Source organism: Prionailurus viverrinus, chromosome A1 (genome assembly GCF_022837055.1).
Source record: "Prionailurus viverrinus isolate Anna chromosome A1, UM_Priviv_1.0, whole genome shotgun sequence".
NCBI lineage: Eukaryota > Metazoa > Chordata > Mammalia > Carnivora > Felidae > Prionailurus > Prionailurus viverrinus.
The window spans coordinates 115,277,209-115,299,621 of record NC_062561.1 but is presented as its reverse complement, the minus strand read 5'-3'; the positions used below and the strand labels follow the sequence as shown (position 1 = coordinate 115,299,621).

General features: G+C 45.9%; 4 protein-coding genes across 7 annotated transcripts in view; 1 reads left to right on the top strand and 3 right to left on the bottom strand.

Annotated features, from left to right (window-relative positions):
- KDM3B (lysine demethylase 3B) overlaps positions 1-5,386 on the bottom strand; it is a 75,891-nt gene extending 70,505 nt beyond the window's left edge. The window contains exon 1 of the mRNA XM_047872488.1: positions 5,265-5,386. Coding sequence (XP_047728444.1) covers positions 5,265-5,279 — 15 coding nt within the window. The 5' untranslated portion in view covers positions 5,280-5,386. The remainder of the gene's footprint in view (positions 1-5,264) is intronic.
- Positions 2,720-13,314, bottom strand: FAM53C (family with sequence similarity 53 member C). 2 transcript variants are annotated; one of them, XM_047872545.1, is made up of 6 exons: positions 13,263-13,314; positions 13,028-13,114; positions 9,438-9,667; positions 8,986-9,043; positions 6,677-7,461; positions 2,720-5,769 (listed from the first exon to the last, which is right to left on the bottom strand). In XM_047872545.1, exons 3-6 carry the CDS (start codon positions 9,513-9,515, stop codon positions 5,512-5,514), a joined length of 1,179 nt encoding a protein of 392 aa, XP_047728501.1. In that variant the 5' UTR covers positions 9,516-9,667; positions 13,028-13,114; positions 13,263-13,314; the 3' UTR covers positions 2,720-5,511. The 2 variants fall into 2 exon arrangements, with proteins under 2 accessions (XP_047728501.1, XP_047728493.1); XM_047872537.1 differs by lacking the exons at positions 13,028-13,114; positions 13,263-13,314 and adding an exon at positions 12,573-12,783.
- Positions 12,053-22,413, top strand: part of CDC25C (cell division cycle 25C) — a 36,501-nt gene continuing 26,140 nt past the window's right edge. The window contains exons 1-6 of one of the 3 annotated variants that reach the window (XM_047872506.1): positions 12,053-12,096; positions 12,810-12,924; positions 17,764-17,787; positions 18,646-18,845; positions 20,198-20,295; positions 21,690-21,735. In XM_047872506.1, the coding sequence (XP_047728462.1) occupies positions 12,068-12,096; positions 12,810-12,924; positions 17,764-17,787; positions 18,646-18,845; positions 20,198-20,295; positions 21,690-21,735 (512 nt within the window). In that variant the 5' untranslated portion in view covers positions 12,053-12,067. Of the gene's footprint in view, positions 12,097-12,809; positions 12,925-17,418; positions 17,788-18,645; positions 18,846-20,197; positions 20,296-21,689; positions 21,736-22,413 lie in introns of those variants that run through there. The other 2 variants (XM_047872513.1, XM_047872523.1) reach the window with 2 other exon arrangements.
- On the bottom strand, positions 13,887-17,174 carry LOC125173427 (oocyte-specific histone RNA stem-loop-binding protein 2-like). The gene is given in 7 exon segments (XM_047872555.1): positions 13,887-13,932; positions 13,934-14,016; positions 14,884-15,004; positions 15,148-15,300; positions 15,929-16,033; positions 16,145-16,225; positions 17,072-17,174. Coding segments are annotated over 7 exon segments (633 nt in total). The 5' UTR covers positions 17,116-17,174.

Here is a 22,413-nt window from a genome sequence, read left to right as displayed (position 1 = left end):
TCTCACTGGCCCATAACATGGTACCATCCTATTCTATACTACTAGTACTTCATAGGTTCCTTTCCATTGACCAATGTGCTACATCCACTGGATGTTGTAATACCACTCTTTCCACTGGGTGAAGGCCAATGTGTTTCCAACATCTTGGTATATTTACTTAAACCGATGGAACTTCTTCCCTTTCCAAGTCTGCCAATGTTATTCAGTACAGGTGTTTCTCAATTCAACTTTTAGGGGAATTGGAAAGAGATCAGCAATAAAGAGATTCTCTTTGGCTCAACAGCACCTCATCTTACCATGGAAGTAGTGACGTTGGGGGCCAAAAAAAAAAACAAAAAACCCCAACCACTCCTATCTCAATTCATTTAATACAGGTGTGGGAGATTGATAGTTCCTGTTAGAAAAGGGATTGTAGAGAGGGAGAGATACTGAATTTTTTGCCTAGATGGTCATTCACACCAGGCACTGGGAAACCTCAATCATTAAAACATTAACATTGGTGGGGTACCTGGGTGGCTCAGCCTGTTAAGCATTCGACTTTGGCTCAGGTCATGATCTCACGGCTCGTGAGTTTGAGCCCTGCATCAGGCTCTGACTGACAGCTTGAAGCCTGGAGCCTGCTTCGGATTCTGTGTCTTCCTCTCTTTCTCTGCCCCTCCCCCGCTTGCACACACTCTCAAATATACACACTCAAAAATAAACATTAAAAAAATCCATTAATATTGGTAATATCAGAGACTAGCACAGGTTCTATAGCTTTATAGATGCAGACCGAGTATATATGGAAGTAGATACAAACCAGAAATCATGGATTGTTACCCTCAAAGTGGCCATTTCTTTCAATGATCTGCACTACAGAAAGAACAGTAGCTGGTTCTTTCTCCAAGACTTAAGTGCTTACCCAGTTATCTCCTGACTATATCTTTTCTTTACCCTAGACATACTTTCCTTGCAAAGGTTGGGGTCTGCACTGGGGATCGGGGAGCAACTACTGACTTTTCTAAAAGTACAAAACCACTAGAGGAAGTCATTCTAGAACTAACCTTGTGGAATGCCAAGGAAACATTTCCTTGGACTTTTTCTCTTCCTATTCCTTAGAACCTCCACCTCCCATAAGCCAACCTGAGTCCTGAATCAGAATGCTTTCCTGGGCCAAAAGACACCTCTTAAAGCACATGGCCCACAAATTGTAGTTGGTAATAGAACCAGGGTGAATCCCTAAGACCTACCTGCTTTGCAGGATTCCTACCAAAATTCACTGTTGAGACTTTCTCCCATAAGGAGCTCTAATTACAGCCCCAGTGTCTAAAGCTGGATTCTCACAGCACCAGAGACAGAAATATGCCTAAGCTCAGGGATGGGAAGGCAAAGATGAGAAATTCATTCAACAAACATAGTAGGCACTTTTCATGTGCTATTAACTTTTCAACATGCCAGGGACACAACACTGAACAGAACCCTTGTGTTCTCATGGAGTTCTTCCTTATACTAGCAGGACTTCAGGAACAGAAAATGAAATCACACTTCGCTTCACAGAAAATAAACAGTAGAAAAATCTAACAACAACAACAACAACAACAACAACAACAAATGAACAGAAAGGAAAAAAAAAGTCATTTGAGATGCTCAAACTTGACTCTTGCTCAAACGGTAGGTGAAATGAAAACAACAGCAGTGTTAAGTAAGGAAAAAACTTATAATACCGAGACTTCTTTAACCACATGCCAAAGCCCCACCCTCCTCAAAGCCTCTTCTTGGTTTCTGGGGCAGGTGACAACCCTCACTATTTATGGAGTGTATTTTCATCCCCTCAAAGGTTCCTGCTCCAGGTTATCAAGCCAATCCTGTCCTCTTGCACACTTCATTGGTATTCAATGATGAGTGCCACAAATCTGAAGCAGGAAACTGGGACGGAGGCTAAGCAACTTGACTCTTCTTGCTGCCTGGCAAGTCAGCACCACAACTGGTAAAGAAAGGCTACTCCTTAGGGACAGAGGCTCCTGCCTGGATCTCTAAGCAACTACATTTTACCCAAACTGCAAGAATGCTAACACAGGGAAAAGGGTGGAATAGAAATGTCTAAAGAGAGTGAGCCACACACCTTCCCTGAGCACATGAACATCCCAAACTAAATCATTATGGAAAATACCAACTTCTGGGGCAAAAGAGAAGCTCTGCTGTTAGGATAATTTTCCAAAAGCATTATTTTTAGAATGGAGTAATTGCCTAGGTCTTTGGAATCTGAATTCTCAAGACTAAAATCTCCATCTCTCCAGGGCATAAGATGTAAAAACTCTTAAAAAAGAAAAAGATTCCTGGTCAAGTCTCTCAAACTGCTTTCTTCCCACTTCCTAAAGACTACAAATCAGTCTAGACAAGTTCCTGACTGGACTATCAAGCATTTCTCAGGGAGCTAGAATGTATTAGTACTTGACTTCAACTTATTGGAAGACTGACCACAGGGTAGAGGAGATAGTTACCACTATCAGGGAAACAAAGACCAATCAGACTGCCAAAAATAACCAAGGCCATCTCACAAGCTGGGCCACAGGATATTAATTCTGTGGCTGCAAAAGGCCTAGGACCAGATACTGCCCTCGAGGGGCAAAGGCCCAGCCATGTCTTAGAGCAAGGGACTGTTAGAGTTAGGTGGCCTTCTCCCTGCTTCCTCCTTGCTTTTCTTTGTGGAGAAGGGAAGAAGACACTGTAGTACACAAGATTGCTTGGGAAAATGAATTATTCTAATAAAACTTTATTTTTTCAAACACAGCCACAGAGGCAGGACCTCATGTTTAACACACACAGACTTATGGATTTTTTTTAATATAAAACAAAGTTTACGAAAAATTTTTTTTCCACTTTTTGTATTTGTAATCCCATTAGCACAGGGACTTTGGCAGCAGGTGGGAGTGAAGGGCAGCTAGAGCTGCCACTGGGCAGTCACCGGGCACAGGAGGAGAGCACCAGCCTGGGAGTGGCTTCACTCACACACGCAGGAATACTCACCTACTGGTCAGCCACACCACACACACAACACAGATGCAGATGTCTACCCAGCGTCAACCACAGCCCTGTATAGGTGTGCTCCACTCTGGGTAAGCCCAATATGTGAAAATCCAAATAGTCAAAACAGCTAAAGTAGAGGGAGGTTGCTTGCTTTACAAAAGAAGCAATCACACAGGCTGCTTTTTAATGGTCGGCAGTCCAAATGCATTGCAAAATAGCATCTGGCTTATACAGAACTTTTGGAACAGATCTACTGTGTAAAGCAAAATGAACCACTTCTTGAAAAGGCTTGTCCCAGGGTCATGGGTGCTCGGATTGGGAAGCAAGATGACAGTTTCAACTAATTTAACTTTCCAGATCTTAATGTAATAGAATTCAAATATGATTATCTGTAGACCTTCTCCCCTAAGGATGGCACCCTGGGGCTTTGGGGAAGCCAGGGTAGAGGCAGAATTACTGCCCTCACTTCTTGAGCTTGGGGCTTACAGAGACACCACTGGTCTTGCTAGTGGCCTATTGGAAGCTGGCACAGCCAATATGCAGCAGAGAGCCCAGGCATAAGGATGCCCCAGGAGGAAAAGAAGCTGGCACCAGGGAAATTATGGCCTAAAGAAGAAGAGCCAAGGGAGGGATGAAACCAAGGATGGGCAACTACTGGGCTCACAGTTTCCCTGGATTCTCCAGAGAGCCTTTCTCAGGCCCCTACAGACTTGGTAGCTCACTGGTAATACATGGTAACTAGCAGGAGAAGGGGAAGAGCCCTGGAAGGGTAGAACCTTTGAGGGCCAGAGCCTCAAGAAGAAATGGCCACCTCCCCTGGAGTGGAGGTGAGAGGGCTGCAGCATCAGTGATGTTCCTATGTGACATGTGGGAAACCAAGAAAATGACAGGTTCAATCCCATGAGGAAGAAAACGTGTGGACTTTGGTCTTCTCCCCTTACCATGAGGAACTGGGTCCTAACACACCCTGGAAATCCAAGAGAATGCCCTTCCTCCAATAAACAAGGGCAGGTCCAATTCAGTCGTGCAGGGTCTAACCAAAGCCGGACAAAGCCTAACAAGCTATTTGGCGGCTGCTTCAGTATATCTTCACTGGTGCCAGCCCTACCAAGGGTCCTACAGTCGTTAAACCCATCCCTGCAGCCACTGGGACCTGATGCCCTGGCTTAAGTTATGGGCGAGAAACAAAAAAAGGAAATTCAATCCAACAACAACAATTCCCAGCTGCTTCTCACAGCCTTTGCTTTACACAACCTCAGCCAACCCCTTAGTGAGCCCCAACCTCCCTGAGGTCTCTCAGGTCCAATTAGAGGCAAATAAACATTTCTAGGCAGGAATGGAAGACAAGCAAACTAGTAAATGCTGACATCCCCTTCCTCTTTGTCAAGCAGGTCTGAAAAGAGGTTAGACCTGGATCTAATGACAACAGGTTTCCCTATAGTCTGTTTCCAAAAGATAGTGCTGGAATGAGCTTACCCATGCTTACTGGGGACTGAATGCCACTTCTGCTGCAGGTTGGCCTTAGATGATGAGGGCCAACACAGGGCCTTTCCTCCTTGTTCTTGACCCTCGAAGCTCAGAATGTGAGGGGAAAAAAATCCCATCAGTAGAGAGGGAAAGAGAAAAATGGAGCCATCCAACCATGCCTCGGTTGTCCACACGTGCTTACATCTACTTAGAGAAAGAGGCAGGTTGTACATAGCCTAGGCAATCTGATAAGAAAAAAAGGCCAGCTCAGAATCAACATAGAGAGCCCTCTCCAGCCCTAATATTAGAACTATCTAGGGAAGGGGACGGGTCTAAGACAAAGACCATTAGCCAAGGTCACAGCACTTAAAAGACCCTGCCACCCCCAAAAGAGAGTCCTTTGCAGAGCCAACAGTGCTTATGGATTATCAGCTCTGAAACCAAGCTACTTAGAAAAAAGAAAAACTTGGTGCCCTCCTCTTGACTCCTTGAATAAGCCTGCTATCCCGTGCAAACTCAAGATCCTGGGGGTATCATGATGCTCTGCTGTTATGGAGCAACTGCCTTCCTTCCCTAAGGCTACGCAAACACACTTTTCCCCAAGTACACTCCCACGCACGCGCACACTCTCACACAATTTCTCCAAGGAGGCTGAATGAACCCCCCACCCTGGCCAAATTCTAAGACACAAGTGCCCTTTGAAGCAAAGGGGCTAGTGAAATTCCCCGAGCTGGGGTCAGCAGACCCCTTCCTTCCCTGCCCATTGCTTTTTCGGTGGCAGGGATACTCACACTCAGGGCCGCCATGGGAAGGGTCTGCTCTGGGGCTGTCCCTCCCGCCACCAGCTCCGTTTATCTTGTCCCGGCCAGTCTCTTGGCATGGTCGAGCTTCCTGGAGCGAGAAGATTTCCGGCTGCCCTGAGTCGGAGCCCTCCACTCACCCCCATTCCCAGGCTGGGCCCCTGGCCTTGGGGCCTTGACACTTGTTAGTAGCCATAGAGAATCAGTCTGTGTGGCCCCAGGAAGTAGCCTCTCAGTTTTAGTTCTCCTCAATTAGATTCAAGTCCAGGTCCCCAAAGTCCTGCTGGCACAGTGTCCGCTTTCTCAGTGCCTGCCGCCCCCACCGCACGGCCCCCTCCTCCTCCTCTTCGCTTTCACTGAGCACCTGGGAGGAACCTCCAATGGGGCTGCAGGAAGCAGAGAGGGGTGGGGGGCTACAGGCCATGAACCACGGTGGAGAGATGCTGTTGCCTTCCCGGGCTGTTTCTTGGAGACAGAGACCTCCTGAGTATGGTTTCTGTCAAACAAACAACAAAGTTAAGAATGCAGAAAGATATCAACTCCCACAGAACCCTAGTCCAAGCTATATTTCAAAGTATCCCTCTTGGTTACCCCTACAGGTATGAGTCCTAGGCATGACGTGGGTGAACTCCCTGGTAACATTTAGAAAATTTAGTATGCAGGCACAGTTCTTTGAGCAAAGAGCCCATAGTTTCTGTTGGGTTCAAGATTAAGAGCTCACTTACAAGCTTCATGTGGGCAGGAATCTTATCTGGGTGTCTCACAACAATATTGCAAGTGCCTAGTCACAGCCCAGTACATAGCAGGTATTCAGTAACATTTGCTGACTGGTTGGAGGAATGACTCTGAATAAGTAAATTCTCAAAGGGGTTTGTGACCCAATGGACTAGTAGGAAGAGTATGAAAAAAGTGGACAAGTGCATATAAGCTGCACTCACACTGGGAAGTCAAAATCCATTTGCTGAACAGATGAGTAAGGCAGCAACCCATTTTGCTGAAGCCCTCACACACCCAGCGGAAGCACTGACGGAGAGTGGCAAAATCAGTCTAGAGGTCAAGAAAGGGTAGGGCACTGATGATGTGACTTTTGAGGCTTATGCATCCTCAGAAGAGGAGGGAAAGCACCTTTAGCAGAACAATCAGGAATCCCTATTGGAAGATTTACCATGGGTCTCCCCTCAACTTCTCTAGAACCTCCAGGCCCAAGGAGTTACACACAACACGGGACACTGAATCCTAAAGTAGGTACAGTCCCGGACAACTAGGATGGTGAATCACACTAGCAGAAGCTCAGACAGAAAAGAACCTGTCAGGAGTGCATGGAACTAGGGGACACTTCGAAGTAAAAATGGAACAGAGTCTCCCTCCTCCCAACCAAGTTTCCCTAGTCCTGCTGGTCCCACCTGATTCATCTTGTCAAAGTCTAAAGAAGGCCGCAGCCGCCGGGGGTCCTCCTCATGGCGCCGTTTGACTCCAGCTTTGCGAGCATCCAGATCACAGGGTTGTGAGCGGCTTCGGGGAAGGTTGCGGAGGCCTCGAGGTCGCCAGGGCAGCTCTGGGGAGGATGCAGGGGAGCTCCGGGCAGAGGGCAAGAAGCGGCTTGCCTGCGGGCCCAGGCTAGGTGACAAGGAGAAGCGACGCTGGGGTGGGCAAGGTGACAGGGACTCAGCATCACTCTCCCAGGAGACACTCTGGGGGGAGGTGGCACAGGGTCGAGAGGAATCTTGGGCCAGAGCCAGGCTGAAGAAAGGGGGACTGTAGGGTCTGTGGGCCGGGGCACATTGAGAAGAGGCACTGGGAGCTTGGAGGAACCTGAGGCTGGAGACCCGCTTTGGGGGGCTCTGGTGAGGCACCTGCGGCCCACCCCCTCCACCACTGCCCCGGTGCTTGATGGGAGTCCACAGCTTGGAGGGGGCGGGCCGCCACACCGGCTGCCAGCGAGACAGGTCCACGGGCACTGAGAGTGAGCGGCAGTGCCTCTTGGATGGAGGGGCAGGGGGCACAGGAAGCTTCTCTGGATCTGGGGGCTCAGGGCTTAGGACTTGGGAGAGGGGCTGCTCCTGTGGGGAACTTCCCGGGCTAGGTGGTCTGAGGTGCAGGCTCAAGCCCGAGGGGTGGTAGCTGAGGTTGAGGCTGTCCTGGAACTCAGCACAGGAACAGTGGGGCAGGCCCCTCCAGGAAGCACCTTCTGGAAAGCATTCATAATAAAAATAGTATTAATGATAGCTAATATATTTTTAAGAGCTTACTATATGCCACAAAATATAATGAGCACTTTATGTGAGGTTTCCCCAAACCTCAGGAGGTAGGTACTATTATCCCCATTTCACAGATGAGAGAAGTCCAGTAACCTGTCCTAGGTCATGTAGGAATGAAATGATCAAAGGAGGATTCAAATCCAGGTCTGTGTGATGCTAAGGCTAGGTCTCTTACCACTAGACTATACTGCCTCCATTATGAGGAACCACCTGAAATTAAAAATAGTCTCAAATACCGCGTATCACTCCCTCTCAAAGGCACAAACAGTCAAGAGAAAAAAAAGCATGTGTGCCCTGCTCATACTTCACTCCACCTAGCCTTACTCTGCTTCCATACCTACCAGCCCCAGGTTGTAAAAAGCAGGCCCATGCTCTTCTTTAATCTTTCTCCTTCCTACATGTCACCAGCACCCAGACAAGAGTTAGGGCTGCCAAGGATTAAGAGGTAATCGAGCAGGTAAGAGATCATTTTTATTCCTAGAGAGGGCAAACAGAGTGGGGAAGGCCTTTGATGATGGAACCCAGGCTTGGGAAACCCTAAGACTATTCATGTTCCTTTGTTGTCTAGCCACCCACAAAGAAATGCTCCAATTAACACACTGATACCAAAAGATCTAGCTAGAGTGTAGTTAACTAAAAAAATAAAAAGTTCCAAATAATATATATAGTGTGCAACCTTTTGAAGGAATAAAAAGTACACATTTATATTTGCTTCTATTTGTATAAAGAATCTCTAGTTGGATAGACAAAGTCATAACACGAGCTGCTTTTGGGGAGCTGGCGGGAGCTAGATGGAGAAGGGAGACTTTTTCAATGTATTTGTTATTCACAAAATTTTTTTTTGAGGGGTGCCCGGATGGCTCAGTTGGTTGAGTGTCCGACTTCGGCTCAGGTCATGACCTCGTGGTTCATGAGTTCGAGCCCTGTGTTGGGCTTTGTGCTGACAGCTCAGAGCCTGGAGCCTGCTTCGGATTCTGTGTCTCCCTCTCTCTCTCTGTTCCTCCCCAGCTCACACTCTGTCTCTCTCAAAAATAAATAAAGATTAAAAAATTTTTTTTTTTTAGTGTGTGTGGGAGAAGGGCAGAGGGAGTAGGAGAGAGAGGATCTTAAGTGAGCTCCAATGAGGGGCACGACCCTGAGATCATGACCTGAGCTGAAATCAAGAGTGGAACACTTAACCGACTGAGCCACCCAAGTGCCCCTTTAAATTTTTTGAACCACATGAATGTATTACCTATTTAAAAAAAAATCAGATTATAAAAGTCCTGTCAAGGCTAGAATAAGAGCAAACTAAACAAATAAGCTCCATGCAGGTGCAGGAAAATGGAGATAAGTGTGAATCTCAGCAGGTGACCCCGGCAAGAAAATTGTGGAGATAGACTAGCTGGCCCTGGTCACTGGAAACCAATGAAAGAAAGGTGTAGATACACACAGACACACATACAAAGCCTTACCAGACACAAGTTGGAAAGGGTTCCCACAGTTGGAGATGTCTGCATGATCAGGCAGAGGCTAAGAGAGAGAGAGGATATCCATCATGATTCAGGCTCAGGACACAGATTTCCAGGAAGCCCTTTTCAGCTTACCCCTGTAATTCATGGGCTATAGAGATGTTAGGGACTCCTAAATGTTCTCTTCTTGTTGTCTTCCCAAAGTTAGTGAGTAAAATAATCCACATCTTCCAACATCTCATACCCTTCTCCACCCAAGTTTTGGTGTCCCTTCTCTATCAGTGGAAAAATACCTGCCCCCTTCCTTTTGGGCTGGGTTTTGAGCCTTTAGTAGGCTCTTCCAGTACAAGTACCATGACTCATACGGCACAGGACATGGGTAAAGTAGTAGCAACAAACAGCCTCAGAAAAAAGGGGGAGGGGATGGTAGAGAAGCAGGAAGACTGGTCTTTTACCAGACTGATGCTGAAGCGTGTGCATTTCAGCTCATCCAGAGTCTGCTTCTGTAGCTGCTCAGTGATCAGGGTTATCATGATTCTCCCCAGGATATGACTTGCACACTTTGGAGCAAATGATGGATGTCTTCCCTGTTGTTCTTCCAGACCTCACTCGTGAGCCGTCTTCTGCCACTGCAGCACCATTCTAGCACCATTGGGACTCCCCTCTCCAGTCATGCCTGCTGAGTCTGCCAATTACAGAGGGACCAGCCCCAAGTGATATTAGAGATTTACCTGGCCCAAAGGTGGAAAATGCATGGCACACATACCACAGCATCCCTATGCCAGGCCTCTGGCAGACATCATTAATTGATCACAGCTCTTTCCTGCTAAGCCTAAACACAGCCTCAGAAACATTCTGAACGTGGCACTCCAGTTAACCAGTAAAATGAACTGGAGTTAGCAAGCAAGTTGAAACCTATTTGCCACTCCTAACCTGGTTCATGCTCTGCTCTGTCTACCCAGACTACCGGTACCACTTAAAAAACAGCTCAAGTGAGAGACAACACCCAAATGGTTACTTCCATCCTGATTACCCCAATATTTTCTTTTATCCTCTAATCAGAAACAGAGAGATACATTTTTCCTAAACCACACAAATAGTAATAGGGAACAGGGTGGAGCACTGGTTGTAGGAATGACTTTTTCCTTTAGACCAATCAGAGTGAACAAGGTTTCATGTTCTCCCTTAGCCTGAATGTATATTGTGTTATACTGTTTTCTAACAGATACTGTATACATTCTCTTACAAAGCTAAGAAGACAGAGAAATGGAACCAGGATTATTCCAATTACATTTCAACTCTATAGATGTTAACAACTGTATGACTTCATTCAACTAAGTTTTTAGCCTGATCTGACTCAAAGACCATGGATACAATTAACTGAGACTCCTTCTCATGGTCAATTTCAGTAGAAGCAAACTAATTCTATCAAAGAACAGGCTTCCAGCCTACACAATTGCCTGAGGGGCCTTGCTCAATGGAGGAGAGGAGGTTAACCTAGTATTTCCATATGGTTCTGCCTATTCCCAGAAATGACCAGCAGGCAGACAGCTCATCAGAGGGTGTATATGGCATTCTCTAGTAGATAAAACAAACATTCAAGAAATCTAAATCTTGCTCCAATTTGCTGTGACAGTTCTGGGAAGTCACTTGACTTTTCTTGGCCTTAGTTAACCTGTATATAAAATGGGCACATAAATGTCTTAACCTGTCACAGGTACCATATAACATGAAATACCAAAATGTAAAAAGCATACGATCTAGCCTGTACAAATCAGGACTCCACAAAGACTGCTGTTTCTCAAACCCTCCTGTTTGTTGCTCTACACAGGCTAAGAATGCCACAAGTGATGATATTAAGCTAAAGAAGGCAATTGGGTTTATCTATTTGGCTGGATGCCACCCTTCCTCATCTGCACACCTAGGGAAGCCCAAAACAGCTCTTCTGTGACCTTGGAGGCAGATCACTTTCTACTTTTGCAAAAAAAAGAGGGAATCATCTTGACCCCATCCCCACCTCAGAGAGGTAGGTAAGGAAAAGCAAAGAAATACATGTGGATATATGTGGAGTTTTTTTGGAAGAAAGGTCTGGGAGAAGTCAATCATCATTACAGATAACTATCATTTTCACGCATAATTATCACCACCCTGAACGAAGTTCCAGCTTCCCGAGAGCTCCCTTCAGCAGCTTCTATGTTCTTGGAGGAAAAGCTAAAGCTTCTTTTCTGCTCTTGGTTTCTTAACTCTGCCCCCAAAAGATCAACTAGAGAGGGAACCTAACTGAAGGCTTTTACCCCACAGATCACAGGCCTCAGACTGACCAGCCATGAAGAGCAGGGAGTGAAGCAAACTCTTTCAAGCTTTTCATGAGGCATTTGGCCAAACAGCAAACTCCCAGCCCTCTCTGGGATCAAGTGAAGAGAGTGATTTTGTGTTTTTCTGCATTTTAATTGTTGGGATGTGGCCACACACGGCGGTAATTGGAACAATGCAACTACCACCACGCAACTGATACTCTCAGCCTGAGTTTCCTAAAACAGGCCAGCCTGAGAGGGGGAACAGAACGGAAGCCATAAGGAATCAAACCAGGACACAAAAGAAGGCAAACCAGCTCCGCGAGGGGCCTCCTCTTTCTCAGGCAGGCATAGAAAAAAGTGTAAGAAACCCTCTCTTGCCGCCTTCCTTCCCCTTCCATTTTGTTTATCTGAGGGGCAAAGACAGCCCTGAACCTTCACTAAACAAGTTAAAACTTCTCAGCTTAACAACTGGCACAGGGCTCAGCCCTTCACAGAGCAGCAGGCCGCTAGGCCCTCCCCACGACCCCACCAGGCCCAACTCTCAATCCAGGCTTTCCTTCCACCATCAGCCCCCTAACATAAAGACTGGACCCCCATCCCATCTCTTATTGGATGGCAGTAACCCCTGACATTCGGGTTTCAGGGATGCTGAGGTTGTGATGAAAACTGAAGAACCTAGGATCTAGTCAGGCCAAGGGGTAAGAGAGTCACAAATCCCCTGGGGACCTTCCCCCCCACCCCACCCCCAGGTCCCAGGCCCACACCTCTGGGGGAGACTGAAGAAAACCATGAGGAAGGCAGGGAGGTGCATGAACATGTAAGTGAGGATCTGACTGTTCCTTCTTCCATATGGCTCTGGCGGGGATAGGGGTGACAAGTGGGGAGCACCCCTCCCCCCACCCCGATGAAGAAGCAAAAGGCTAGGCCCCCCTCCAGTCTTCAACCTCTCCCTCGGTTGCCCTGCCTGTCCCTGCGGGGTGGGGCATGGGGCGTCCGCTGGCCCCTAGGGGGGCACAAGGGCTCGCTCAGGGGGGCTGTAGTTCGCCTCCTCCCATATCAGCTTCCATCACCTGGCCGCGGGAAGCGAACTCAGGACGCTGGGGATGAAGAGGGTCTGGGACTTAGCACTCCGCCAACCCCTCCCCCACCGGGTCCCGTGCTCTCCCCGCGGAGGCGTCCAGAGAGGCCGTGCGGCGCTCGCGGCCGGGCTGGGGGAAGGGAAAGAGGGAAGGAGGGAGGGACGGCCGAGGTGCCCGCCCCGAGGCCCCAGCGCCACCTGCCCTCGCCACCTACCGCGGCTCCTCCTGCTCCCAGGGCCGCGGCCGGAGCAGCTCTGAGCGCTCCGTTCGCCCCACGGTGCCCTTAAAAGGCGCCGGCGCGAACCAAAGGGCCCCTAAGGAGAGTAGGGAGATCGCTCTGGTTCGCGGAATCCTCCTGAACCGCCCGCGGAGGCTCGAGCCTTGCGCCGTTTCTCTCCCAAAGTCTATTTTGGAAAGTACTGTCGGGAATGAGACAGGTTCTTTGATTTAGGGACGAAGGTGGTTTCCTCACTATCGAGTCACCCCCTCCGAAATACTGCAGAATGTGGACGGACCCAGTTGGCGGCACATCTCGAAACCCGCGGGGGAGGCCGTGTTGGACGAAGGTAAACAAAGCCATCCCCCTCACCCTCCATTCCAACACTGGCCTAAGTACAGCCCTCTACTCGATTTGAGTCGCGTAACAGAATTAGCCGAAGTTCCTCTTACCTGCTCTCCTGTCCGGCCCTCTAGGGCTGCTTCAGAGAAGGAATCCCCCTTCCGCCAGCAGAGGACCCGTCCGCGGCGTGAAGGCTTCTGGGAAATGTAGTCCAAGAGTCGATTAGGGCCTGCTCTGAGTCCCAGGAGCCCCTCTTCAAGCTGCCGGATCGCCTCGAACCTTATAAACCCAGGACTTGCAACGGTTGCGCGGCCGTTCCAAATTGGTTTTGTAATTAGCCCTCACCCAAAACACTTTGTGAAGCTGCGGAGGGCCCAGGGCTGTCCACTACTCTTCCTTCCTCTACGCACCCCCACCCCCGAGCAGGATGAGGTAATGGGGTTGTGATTATGACATCATAGGCGGTTCAGTTGCTTGCGGGGGTGGGTTGGGCGGGGGGGGAGGGAAGGAGGAGTATGGTGGTTACAGCTGGACCACTTAAGACAGGGAGGGAGGAAACAGGCAGCTGGAGAAAAGATGTTCATGTCCGTATTTTTCCTCTTTAGGAACAGGATACCACCCTTTATTAAATCTCCACCACTACCACCATCTCCCACCTCAGCCAAAGTTTAAGTCTTTTTTCGAAAAGGCTGCATGTAGACGTTAGTAGGAAAGAGGGTGAGGAACAGCTAAATGGTTCCTGACTTTCATGTAAATTCGAGGCTCAGCTATCAAAAAAGGTTTAGAAAGAAAGGCAAAAAGAAAAAGAGGCTTTAAACAATGCCTTCGTGTTGCCATCTTTTTGTACAGCAGTTTTAGATTTCTTTTTTAATCGATTGGGAAGTAGCAGTAATGCAAATAATCTTCACTATTACAACTATTACACTATTACAACTTAGCAGCAAGTCCCTTGAAAGACGTCTGTTTTCTCTAAATATTTTGTGCCCCACTCAAGTCTAGGACAGATATGTAACTGATCAGCTACAAAGTAGCACCAGTGGTGGGGATCTTCCTCACAGAGCCAGGGAAGGGAGTAGGCAGGAGCCACCAAGTCTGCAAACTGAAAAAGAAGAGTGAAGAGAAAGTGAGATTTATCAAGAAAATAGGGGTGGAGGGAAGATAGATGCACTGCATATTCCCTTGCCCTGCACATTTCTTCTTGGCAAAAGAGGGAACAAGGCCATGAAGTATAGGAGACATGGTTTCCAGTAATTACTGTTGTGGAGCACTTATTATGTACCAGACACCGTGCTACATACTTTAAAAAAGTATTCTCATTTTTGCTTAGAATCATGAAATGAGCAAATGTCTCTATTTGACAGATGAAATGGTTGGAGAGATTAAGTGACTGCCCATCTGGTAGGCAAAGGTAATATTACAGAGCAGTCCTTGATGCTTTAAAGTCCTTGGTCTTCACCACTTGATGATCCTCCTTTTTTTATTATTTATTATCCTTTTATAATTTTGTTATTTATTATCCTTTTATTATTAACAATGCTTTAATAAAGTTCAATGATTGAGAATAAGAAGTTAGCATTGGCTCATATGCAAAACATTTATAAAATGAGACACTTGAAAAAAACAAACACCCAAATCCTCCACGTCAGGTTTCAGGCCTCAATTCCAAGGAAGATTAATTATACCCCTTTCATCAAGTATAAGATAGCCCCCAGTGCAGCCCAACTTCCCTGCCATTACTAACTATAATTAAATCTCTTTATGCCACCTTTAGTTCTCAGAGTTTTTTATTCATGTCCTATTTTTTATTCATGTCCATTTTTTCTTGCTGCCCCATTTTCCTTCTTTCATTCTTGGACTACTACCTTGAACCCCATGCTAATTGTCACCTCATAGGCCAGACTTCATCTCTAACAGTGCACCAGTGGGATTTAGAAGACAGGTAGAAGATAGGTGGATAGAAGACTACCTGGGCTCCCTTCTGGTCTCCATCCAGATTTGTTGAGGGTTCCAGGGCCTGGAACCAGTCATCCAAAAGGTCATCCAAAGGGGTGGAACCCATTGGCTCTAAGAGATGCTCCATCCCCTGCCTAGGAATGCAGCAGAGTCAGAGGAACATGCACCTTATTCAGACTCTTCCCTTTTCAGCCATTAAAAGCTAAACCCCTGCAAAGTAAGGAGAGGTGGGGCTCAGTCCACCACTCAAACAAGAAACCAAGAATAATGCACTCACCCCTCAGCCCCCCTGCCCTGCAGAGGCTGGCTGGGGGGGTCCCAAGAATGTAGAGCTCTTCTCCACTGCCTGATTTGGGCATCCCACGAGCGACGGCTGTACCTCCTGTTCTTATTTGGTGTTTGAGGGTGAAGTCCTGGCTGTCGCTTTGCCCTGGCAATGACAGATATGTGTCAGACTCAGGTCAGGGGGAAGGGGCACAGGTCAGTTTATCACAGTGAATCAGGAGACTCATTAGGATTTCTTAAGAGTCAGGTAGGATCAATGCCCGCAATTCAATAGAAAAAATAAATCTTCAGTTGGGATTAAGCACCAAACTTCCTAAATTCCTAATATTCTTCTGGCAAGGGTAATTTAGATATTCCAACTCCCTCAGAAGTCAAGATAGATATAAAAGACAGTATCTGACATCCCTTTAAAATACATACTACCTCTTTATACATTTAGTTTGCCCGTATGCATGGAAACTTACATGTAATTAGGCAAGTATGTTGTAATTAGTGAAGTCAGCTGGCGGTATGAAGTAAAAATGGTTGGAAAGAAAAACTTCATTAGCAAACATGGATTGAGTTTTTGAAAGTCTCATGGGCCAAGTAGGATTTGTTCCATTTGAAAAAAAAGTCTTGAAAATTTATTTAGGGGCTACATTTCAGGAGACTTAGTTTTAGTAATGATGAGACTTTGTGAGAGCATTCGTATTCTAATATCTTTCCATCACCCTACATTGAACCAAAGCCACTTAGCTGACATGCTTGTTGTGACCCCGCACAACTGCACTCACTTGGGGACCTGCTGCAGGAAACACTGGTAACCAGGTGTGCGCTTGCCATAATCTATCTGTTTTTGCCGCCGCTGTAGAACAACTTCATCTGTCTCCACCTCCCACCTGCAGGGGAAGTATACAATGGTCCCATGAAGTGTGATTATGGTTTTCAAAGTAAAAACCAACTCATCCCACACATACTCCCTTAACCCCTAGTCTGTTTTTCAAACTCACCTAGCATGGCAGGGCTCTGTGCTGACTCCCACACTCACCATCTCAATCCCAGAGAACAAAGACTCTTCACATACCTCCTTTCTGGGGAAGCAGATTCTCCATATGAAAAGGGTATTAGGATAAAACCCAGCTGACTATGCTGTACTTCTTAGCAACTACCACCACCAAGATGTGGACACCGGATAAAGGTTGTGTTTGTGGCTGAACTGTTGCATTGCTTATTTGTTTCTCAGAATGTGATTTGCAAACCATCAGCATGAGTAGTGCCTTGATAATTCCTAGGCCCCACTCTCTACTTATTGATTCATCATTTTAAGGAGCTTGCATTCAAAGAGCTTCCAAGTCATTTTGAACATCTTTTTGTGTGTGTAGAAGATTTAAAAAATAGAGAAGAGCATGCCATAATGTTTTGCTACTCAAAGTATGGTCTCAGGACCAGCTGCATCAGCATCAGCTGGGAGCTTGTTAGAAATGCAGAATCTTGGACCCCAACCCAGACCTACTGAATTAGAACCTGCATTTTAACAAGATCCCCAGATGATTAAACTTTGACAGTAGTGATATAATGTACCCCCAGTTACCCATTGCTTAATACTCATGGCAAATCTTGTTTCGTCTATACCCACCACCCACCATCTATACCCACCACCACTCCCGCAGGATTATTCAAATCCCCAACATTAAGAATAAATTCTTAGTATCACCTATCAATGTTCAAATTTCCATAAACGGCCAAAGCTTGGGATCCTTTGGACTGTGATAAGGATTATACCAAGAGATGATTTAATTCCCCTGTTTTCCCTGAAAAGGAATTTCCTTTATCCTGCATAACCTAGAGTCTCAGAGATGCTGAGCTCTAAAAGGAACTGGAAACAATGAAAGCTATTGGAAGGGGTCAATACATAAATGCAGCATAAATACACACACCTGTCTCGCCTCAACATCTGCCATACCGGTGGCAAATGCTCCATCTCCAACGGAAAGCAAGAAAAACGAAGATGAAAAGGCCCAAGTAACGACACAAGAAAGAAGCAAGGGGAAAGAAAAGTTTAAAACACACTGTCACCCAAACAACGCTCTCCAGGTATTATCTTAAAGAGCAGTACTTGCTACCGAAGTCCAGTTTAAATCTCCCGGGGTTGGAAGGGCTAAGGGAATAGAGTGCTCAGGAAGGGTGTGGAGATTGGCCAGAGGGAGAGCCAATGGTGTGCCAGGCACCCGGGGGGCGGGGCTTACCTAGCGGTTTACTGAACCCTGACCAATCGGCATCCTGCTCTGGCTGAGGGGCGGGGCAAATTGTGTTCCTTCCAAAGCAAGGTCACGCCTAGTGATGTAGAGCCAAACGATTGGCCAAAGGAGTCTGGGCGCGCGCGGGCGCAGATTGGCTGATGCAGTCTTGAAGTGAATGGGATAGGTTTACTGGGGAGGCGGAAGGTTTGAATAGCCAGGCCCTGTGACTGTTGATATTATTGCACTGTGGCTGTAACTTCGATCCTCTCGGCCTATCCAGTCTAGAAGCAGAATCGTAGTCTGGTTAATTGACTCCTTTCGTCAGATTTCCTTTAATTCTGCTCAAGTTTTGGCTTGTGACTGACTCCCCACCTTTGTTTTTCCTGAAGGTGAATCTCTGGCTCCAATCTGAGGTAAGCCGGGAACCCGCTCCACCAGTATCACGGAAACCTCAGCGTCCCCCAGTGTCCAGTGGGGGCTCTACAAACAGAACTTCAGGGGATTTAATAAGCATTATCGTGAGTTAGGAGACCCGAATTCTTTCCTGTCAGTAGTCACTAGCTGTGTGGCCCCCGAATAAGTGAAAGCCTTTTCTTTTCTTTTTTCTTTTCTTTTCTTTTCTTTTCTTTCTTTTTTTTTTTTCTTTCTTTTTTCCTCTCTCTCTGTCTCTCTCTTTCATCCCTTTCTCCCTTTTTTCCTTCGAGAGCTGGTGAGTCAGCGGGGGGGGGGGGGGGGGGGGCGGGGAAGGGGGAAGGGCAGAGGGAGATGGAGAATCATAAGCAGGATCCAGGCCCAGGGCAGAGCCCTGGAGGGGCTCGATCTCACCCCCGTGAGATCATGAGAGCATGGCCTGAGCTGAAATCAAGAGCCCCAAGCTTAACGGACTGAGGCATGCAGGCGCCCCTCATTCCTTTTTTAAATGAAGTCCTGGTTTTGGGTTGCCTGGCTGGCTTAGTCAATGGAATGTGGAACTGTTCTCGCGAGTTCATGCCCCACTTTAGGTGTACAGCTTACTTTAAAAAAAAAAAAAAAAAAAGTCCCGCGTTTGCCTCTAGATAAGTTCGGCTCCAAGAAAAAGGTCAAGGTGCTTGGGGCAAGTGGGATTAAACTTTCATGCCTAGTTGTGATCCTAGGGATGTCCTTTCTCCAGTACTGAGCCACTGGGCTGCTGCTGGGAAGGGTGGAGGAGGTTGTGAAAACTGGACAGCCTGTGAGGGACCTATGTAGATGATGTTCACCTCTTAGGTAGGTGTTATTTTTTTTTTTCTCAGGAGGCCATGTCTGCAGAATTGATTTCATCTGCAGAAGGGGATGTACATCCTGGCTCAGGACCCAGTTTTAGGTCCAGTCAGAGGAAGATATTAAACCTGCTCTTGGAGAGAGACACTTCCTTTACCACCTGTCCAGATCTCCCTAGAACTCCAGTGAACAAACTCTTTGGCGATTCTGCAAACCTAAGTGTTTTGTCTGGGTAAATCCACCTTTTACATCTTATCTCCTTTGCTTTTCCAAATAGCCTTGGGATTTTTATTTATTTTTTTAAAAGTTTATTTATATTTGAGAGAGAGTGAGCAACTGGGAGAAGGGCAGAGAGAGAGGGGGACAGAGGATCTGAAGCCGACACAAGCTGATAGCAGCAAGCCTGATGTGGGGCTTGAACTCACCAGCTTTGAGATCATGACCTGAGCTGAAGCTAGTTGCTCAACCGACTGAGCCACCCAGGTGCCCCAATTTATTTATTTGTTTGTTTATTTATTGTAAAAGTTTATTTATTTATTTTGATAGAAAGAGAGAGTATGAGCAGGGGAGGAGCAGAGAGAGAAAATCCCAAACAGGCTCTGTGATGTCAGTGCAGAGCCCCATGCAGGGCTGGAACTCACAAACCGTGAGATCATGAAGTGAGAGTTGGGGGCTTAACCATCTGAGCCACCCAGGCACAGCCTTGGGGTTTTTAAAAAATTATCTTGGCTCCTGCTTCAGATTCTGTGTCTCCCTCTCTCCATATCCCTCCCCCACACACTCTCTCTCTCTCAAAAATAAATAAACTTTAAAAAAAAAAGTGGGGAGGAGGCGCTTGGGTGGCTCAGTCAGTTAAGTGTCTGACTTTGACTCAGGTCATGATCTCAAGGTTTGTGGGTGCTGACAGCTCAGAGCCTGGAGCCTGCTTCTCATTCTGTGTCTCCCTCTCTCTCTGCCCCTCTCTCTCTTTCTCAAAAATGAGTAAATATTAAAAAAACATTTTTAAAAAATTATTGTGGCTCAAAGATCAGGGTTTAAGTTTTAAACCCTGCCCTTCAGTAACAGTGTGACTCTTGACCCTCAGGCTTCTTTTCTGTGACATAGAAATAATAATCTCTTCCTATCTTACTAGGATCTTATGAGAATTAAATGTTGTGATGTCTGGGAAAAGTCTTTGAAAACTCTATTGTTATAGGAGTTGGTATTTTTATTTGTATTAATATTAGTGTTATTATTATTGTACTTTAAATTCTGGTCACGCCATGCTCTGATCCCTTGGCTAGTTGGAGAGTTATAGACCTGAGAAGTACTAGAGACTCCAGGGAGAAACTAAATCTATGTACCCACAGTGCGTAGGGCAAAAGATGTGGGGTCAAGACCCACCTCAGCCAATAATGTTTGGTCCTCAATTTGAAAAAAAATTACTTGTCTCAATATGTTGGTGAGGAGGAAATGAGATGCAAATTATTGGAGTAGAGAAAAGGTTCCTGAGGGGTGTTTCAGATGAAGAGGATAATGTGATCTTTGCCTTTCACGGTTATTACAACTTAATGGGAATCTTGCTGTACTATTATGTCTCAACAGAGGAACCCCAAAATGTTGCCTTGATCTTTCCAATCTTAGCAGTGGTGGGGAGATGTCTGCCAGTCAGCTTACCACTTTTGCAGACCTTGATGAAACAGGTAAGGAGAAGGGAGGTAAAGGCCTCAAGGAAAAGAATAACTTCTAAGGGAGAAAACAGGGTAGTCAGATAGAGATGGAAGGTGGTAAAATTAGGTAGAGGGGCGCCTGGGTAGCTCAGTCGGTTAAGCCCATCCGACTTCAGTTCAGGTCATGATCTCATGGTTCTTGAGTTCGAACCCCACATCGGGCTCTGTGCTGGCAGCTCAGAGCCTGGATCCTGCTTTAGATTCTGTGTCTCCCTCTCTGTCTGCCCCTACCTTGCTCACACTCTGACCCTCTCTCTCTCTCTCTCTCTCTCTCTCAAATATAAATAAACATTAAAAAAATTTTTTTTTAATTTTAAGGTAAAGATCCTTGAAGTTGAAATTCTGTGGGTACCTAGAGGATTTTTGAGAATGATAAGCCAAGAAGAGAAATGTAATAACATAAATAGGAGTCATTTTGCATTTGAAAAATTTAGACAAGAAGGAATATTTTGTTAACTGATTGATGATGGGAATGAAAGTAGTAGTTAAAATGGGAAGTTTTATGCTCTAGTATAGTCTCAGCAAAGGCAAAGAAACATAAAGAAATACTTTGTTAACTAATTCTTGTGGTTTTGTAGGGCCTGAGCCCAAAAGGAGTATGTTTTACTAGTCAATAATTTTTTTTAATGTTTGTTTATTTTTGAGAGGGAGAGAGAATGAGCACTCACCAGCTGGGGAAGGGCAGAGAGAGAGAGCGAGACAGAGGATCCAAAGAAGGCTCTGTGCTGACAGAAGAGAGCCTGATGTGGGACTCAAACCCACAAACTGTGAGATCATGAGCTGAGCCAAAGTCCAATACTTAACTGACTGAGCCATGCAGGTGCCCCACTAGTCGATCTTTTTTTTTTAAGTTTATTTTTATTTATTTTGACACAGATAGAGAGCAAGCAGGAGAGGGGCAGAGAGATAAGGAGACAGAGAATCCCAAGCAGGCTCCACGCTGTCAGCGCAGAGCCTGATTCAGGCTCAAACTAAAAAACCATGAAATCATGACCTGGGCCTAAGTCAAGAGTTGGACACTTAACTGACTGAGCCACCAAGGCACCCCACTAGTTGGCCATTTTAGTATTTGTTCTATTTTCAGAATAAATGGTCTATTTCCTGAGTAATCAGCATTATTTCCTACCCATGAAAAAAATCTCTGTTCGTTATTGTCCTGCAGTATTTCCTGCATAAATTCTTAAGTAACATATATAAATTCTTAAGTTTTCATGAACTTGTACCTTGTACCATAAATTGGTACCTATCAGGAGCCCATGCATTCAAAACATCAGCTTTTGAAATTAATGTGGCTTACTGGCAATGAAAAAAATGAGAAGGAAAGACAGGATGTGTGGACAAGATTAACTCTTCACATTTGATTGCAGGCCAGTTGGAATCTAAAGGACCTCAGGACATACATTTAACTGGGATGTAAGTTCTTTTGCTAAATGAACCCCATGCTGAAGCCTTTTCAGCTCTGGCACAGGAATTTTATCCTGTGCAATCTCTGCAGTATGTAGAACATTTTACTTTGGGTATAAGTTGGCTTGAAAGCCTCAGTCCCTCACTGGAAAGATTTTTTAAGTTGCTCAGATCTAAATAGTTCATTTTAACCATTCCATACAACCCGTATTATCTTTAAAAATGAAGGAAAGGGTATATTGCATTTAGGCCTAAGCTGTTTCCTGCATGTGAATAGTGCAGTGTTAGAGCATCTGGATTCCAGTGGCTTACTATTTCACCAACTGTGATTCTGAAGATTTTCTTAACTTCACTGGACCTCAATTTCTTCATTTGTAATAAATAACAATAGACATAATAATAATACTTTTCATAACTGCTCTTGTAAGGATGGAATTTAGCACGTATGAACTATTTTATAATGTTTAGTATTGTTATTCATGGGGACTCTTTGTTGGACATCTTAAAATATTCAATCAGGGAATGTTCCAGGAATGAAGTTATTTCAATTCAACTCATTAACTTCTTAAACTTATTGTAAGGTTTCCATTTGACTCTTTTAATCTTTTTAGAACTTTATCCTTCTATGTTTAGGTGAATTAGGAGCTACTTTAGGACACTAGTGAGAGCATTCCATGACTGTTTTTT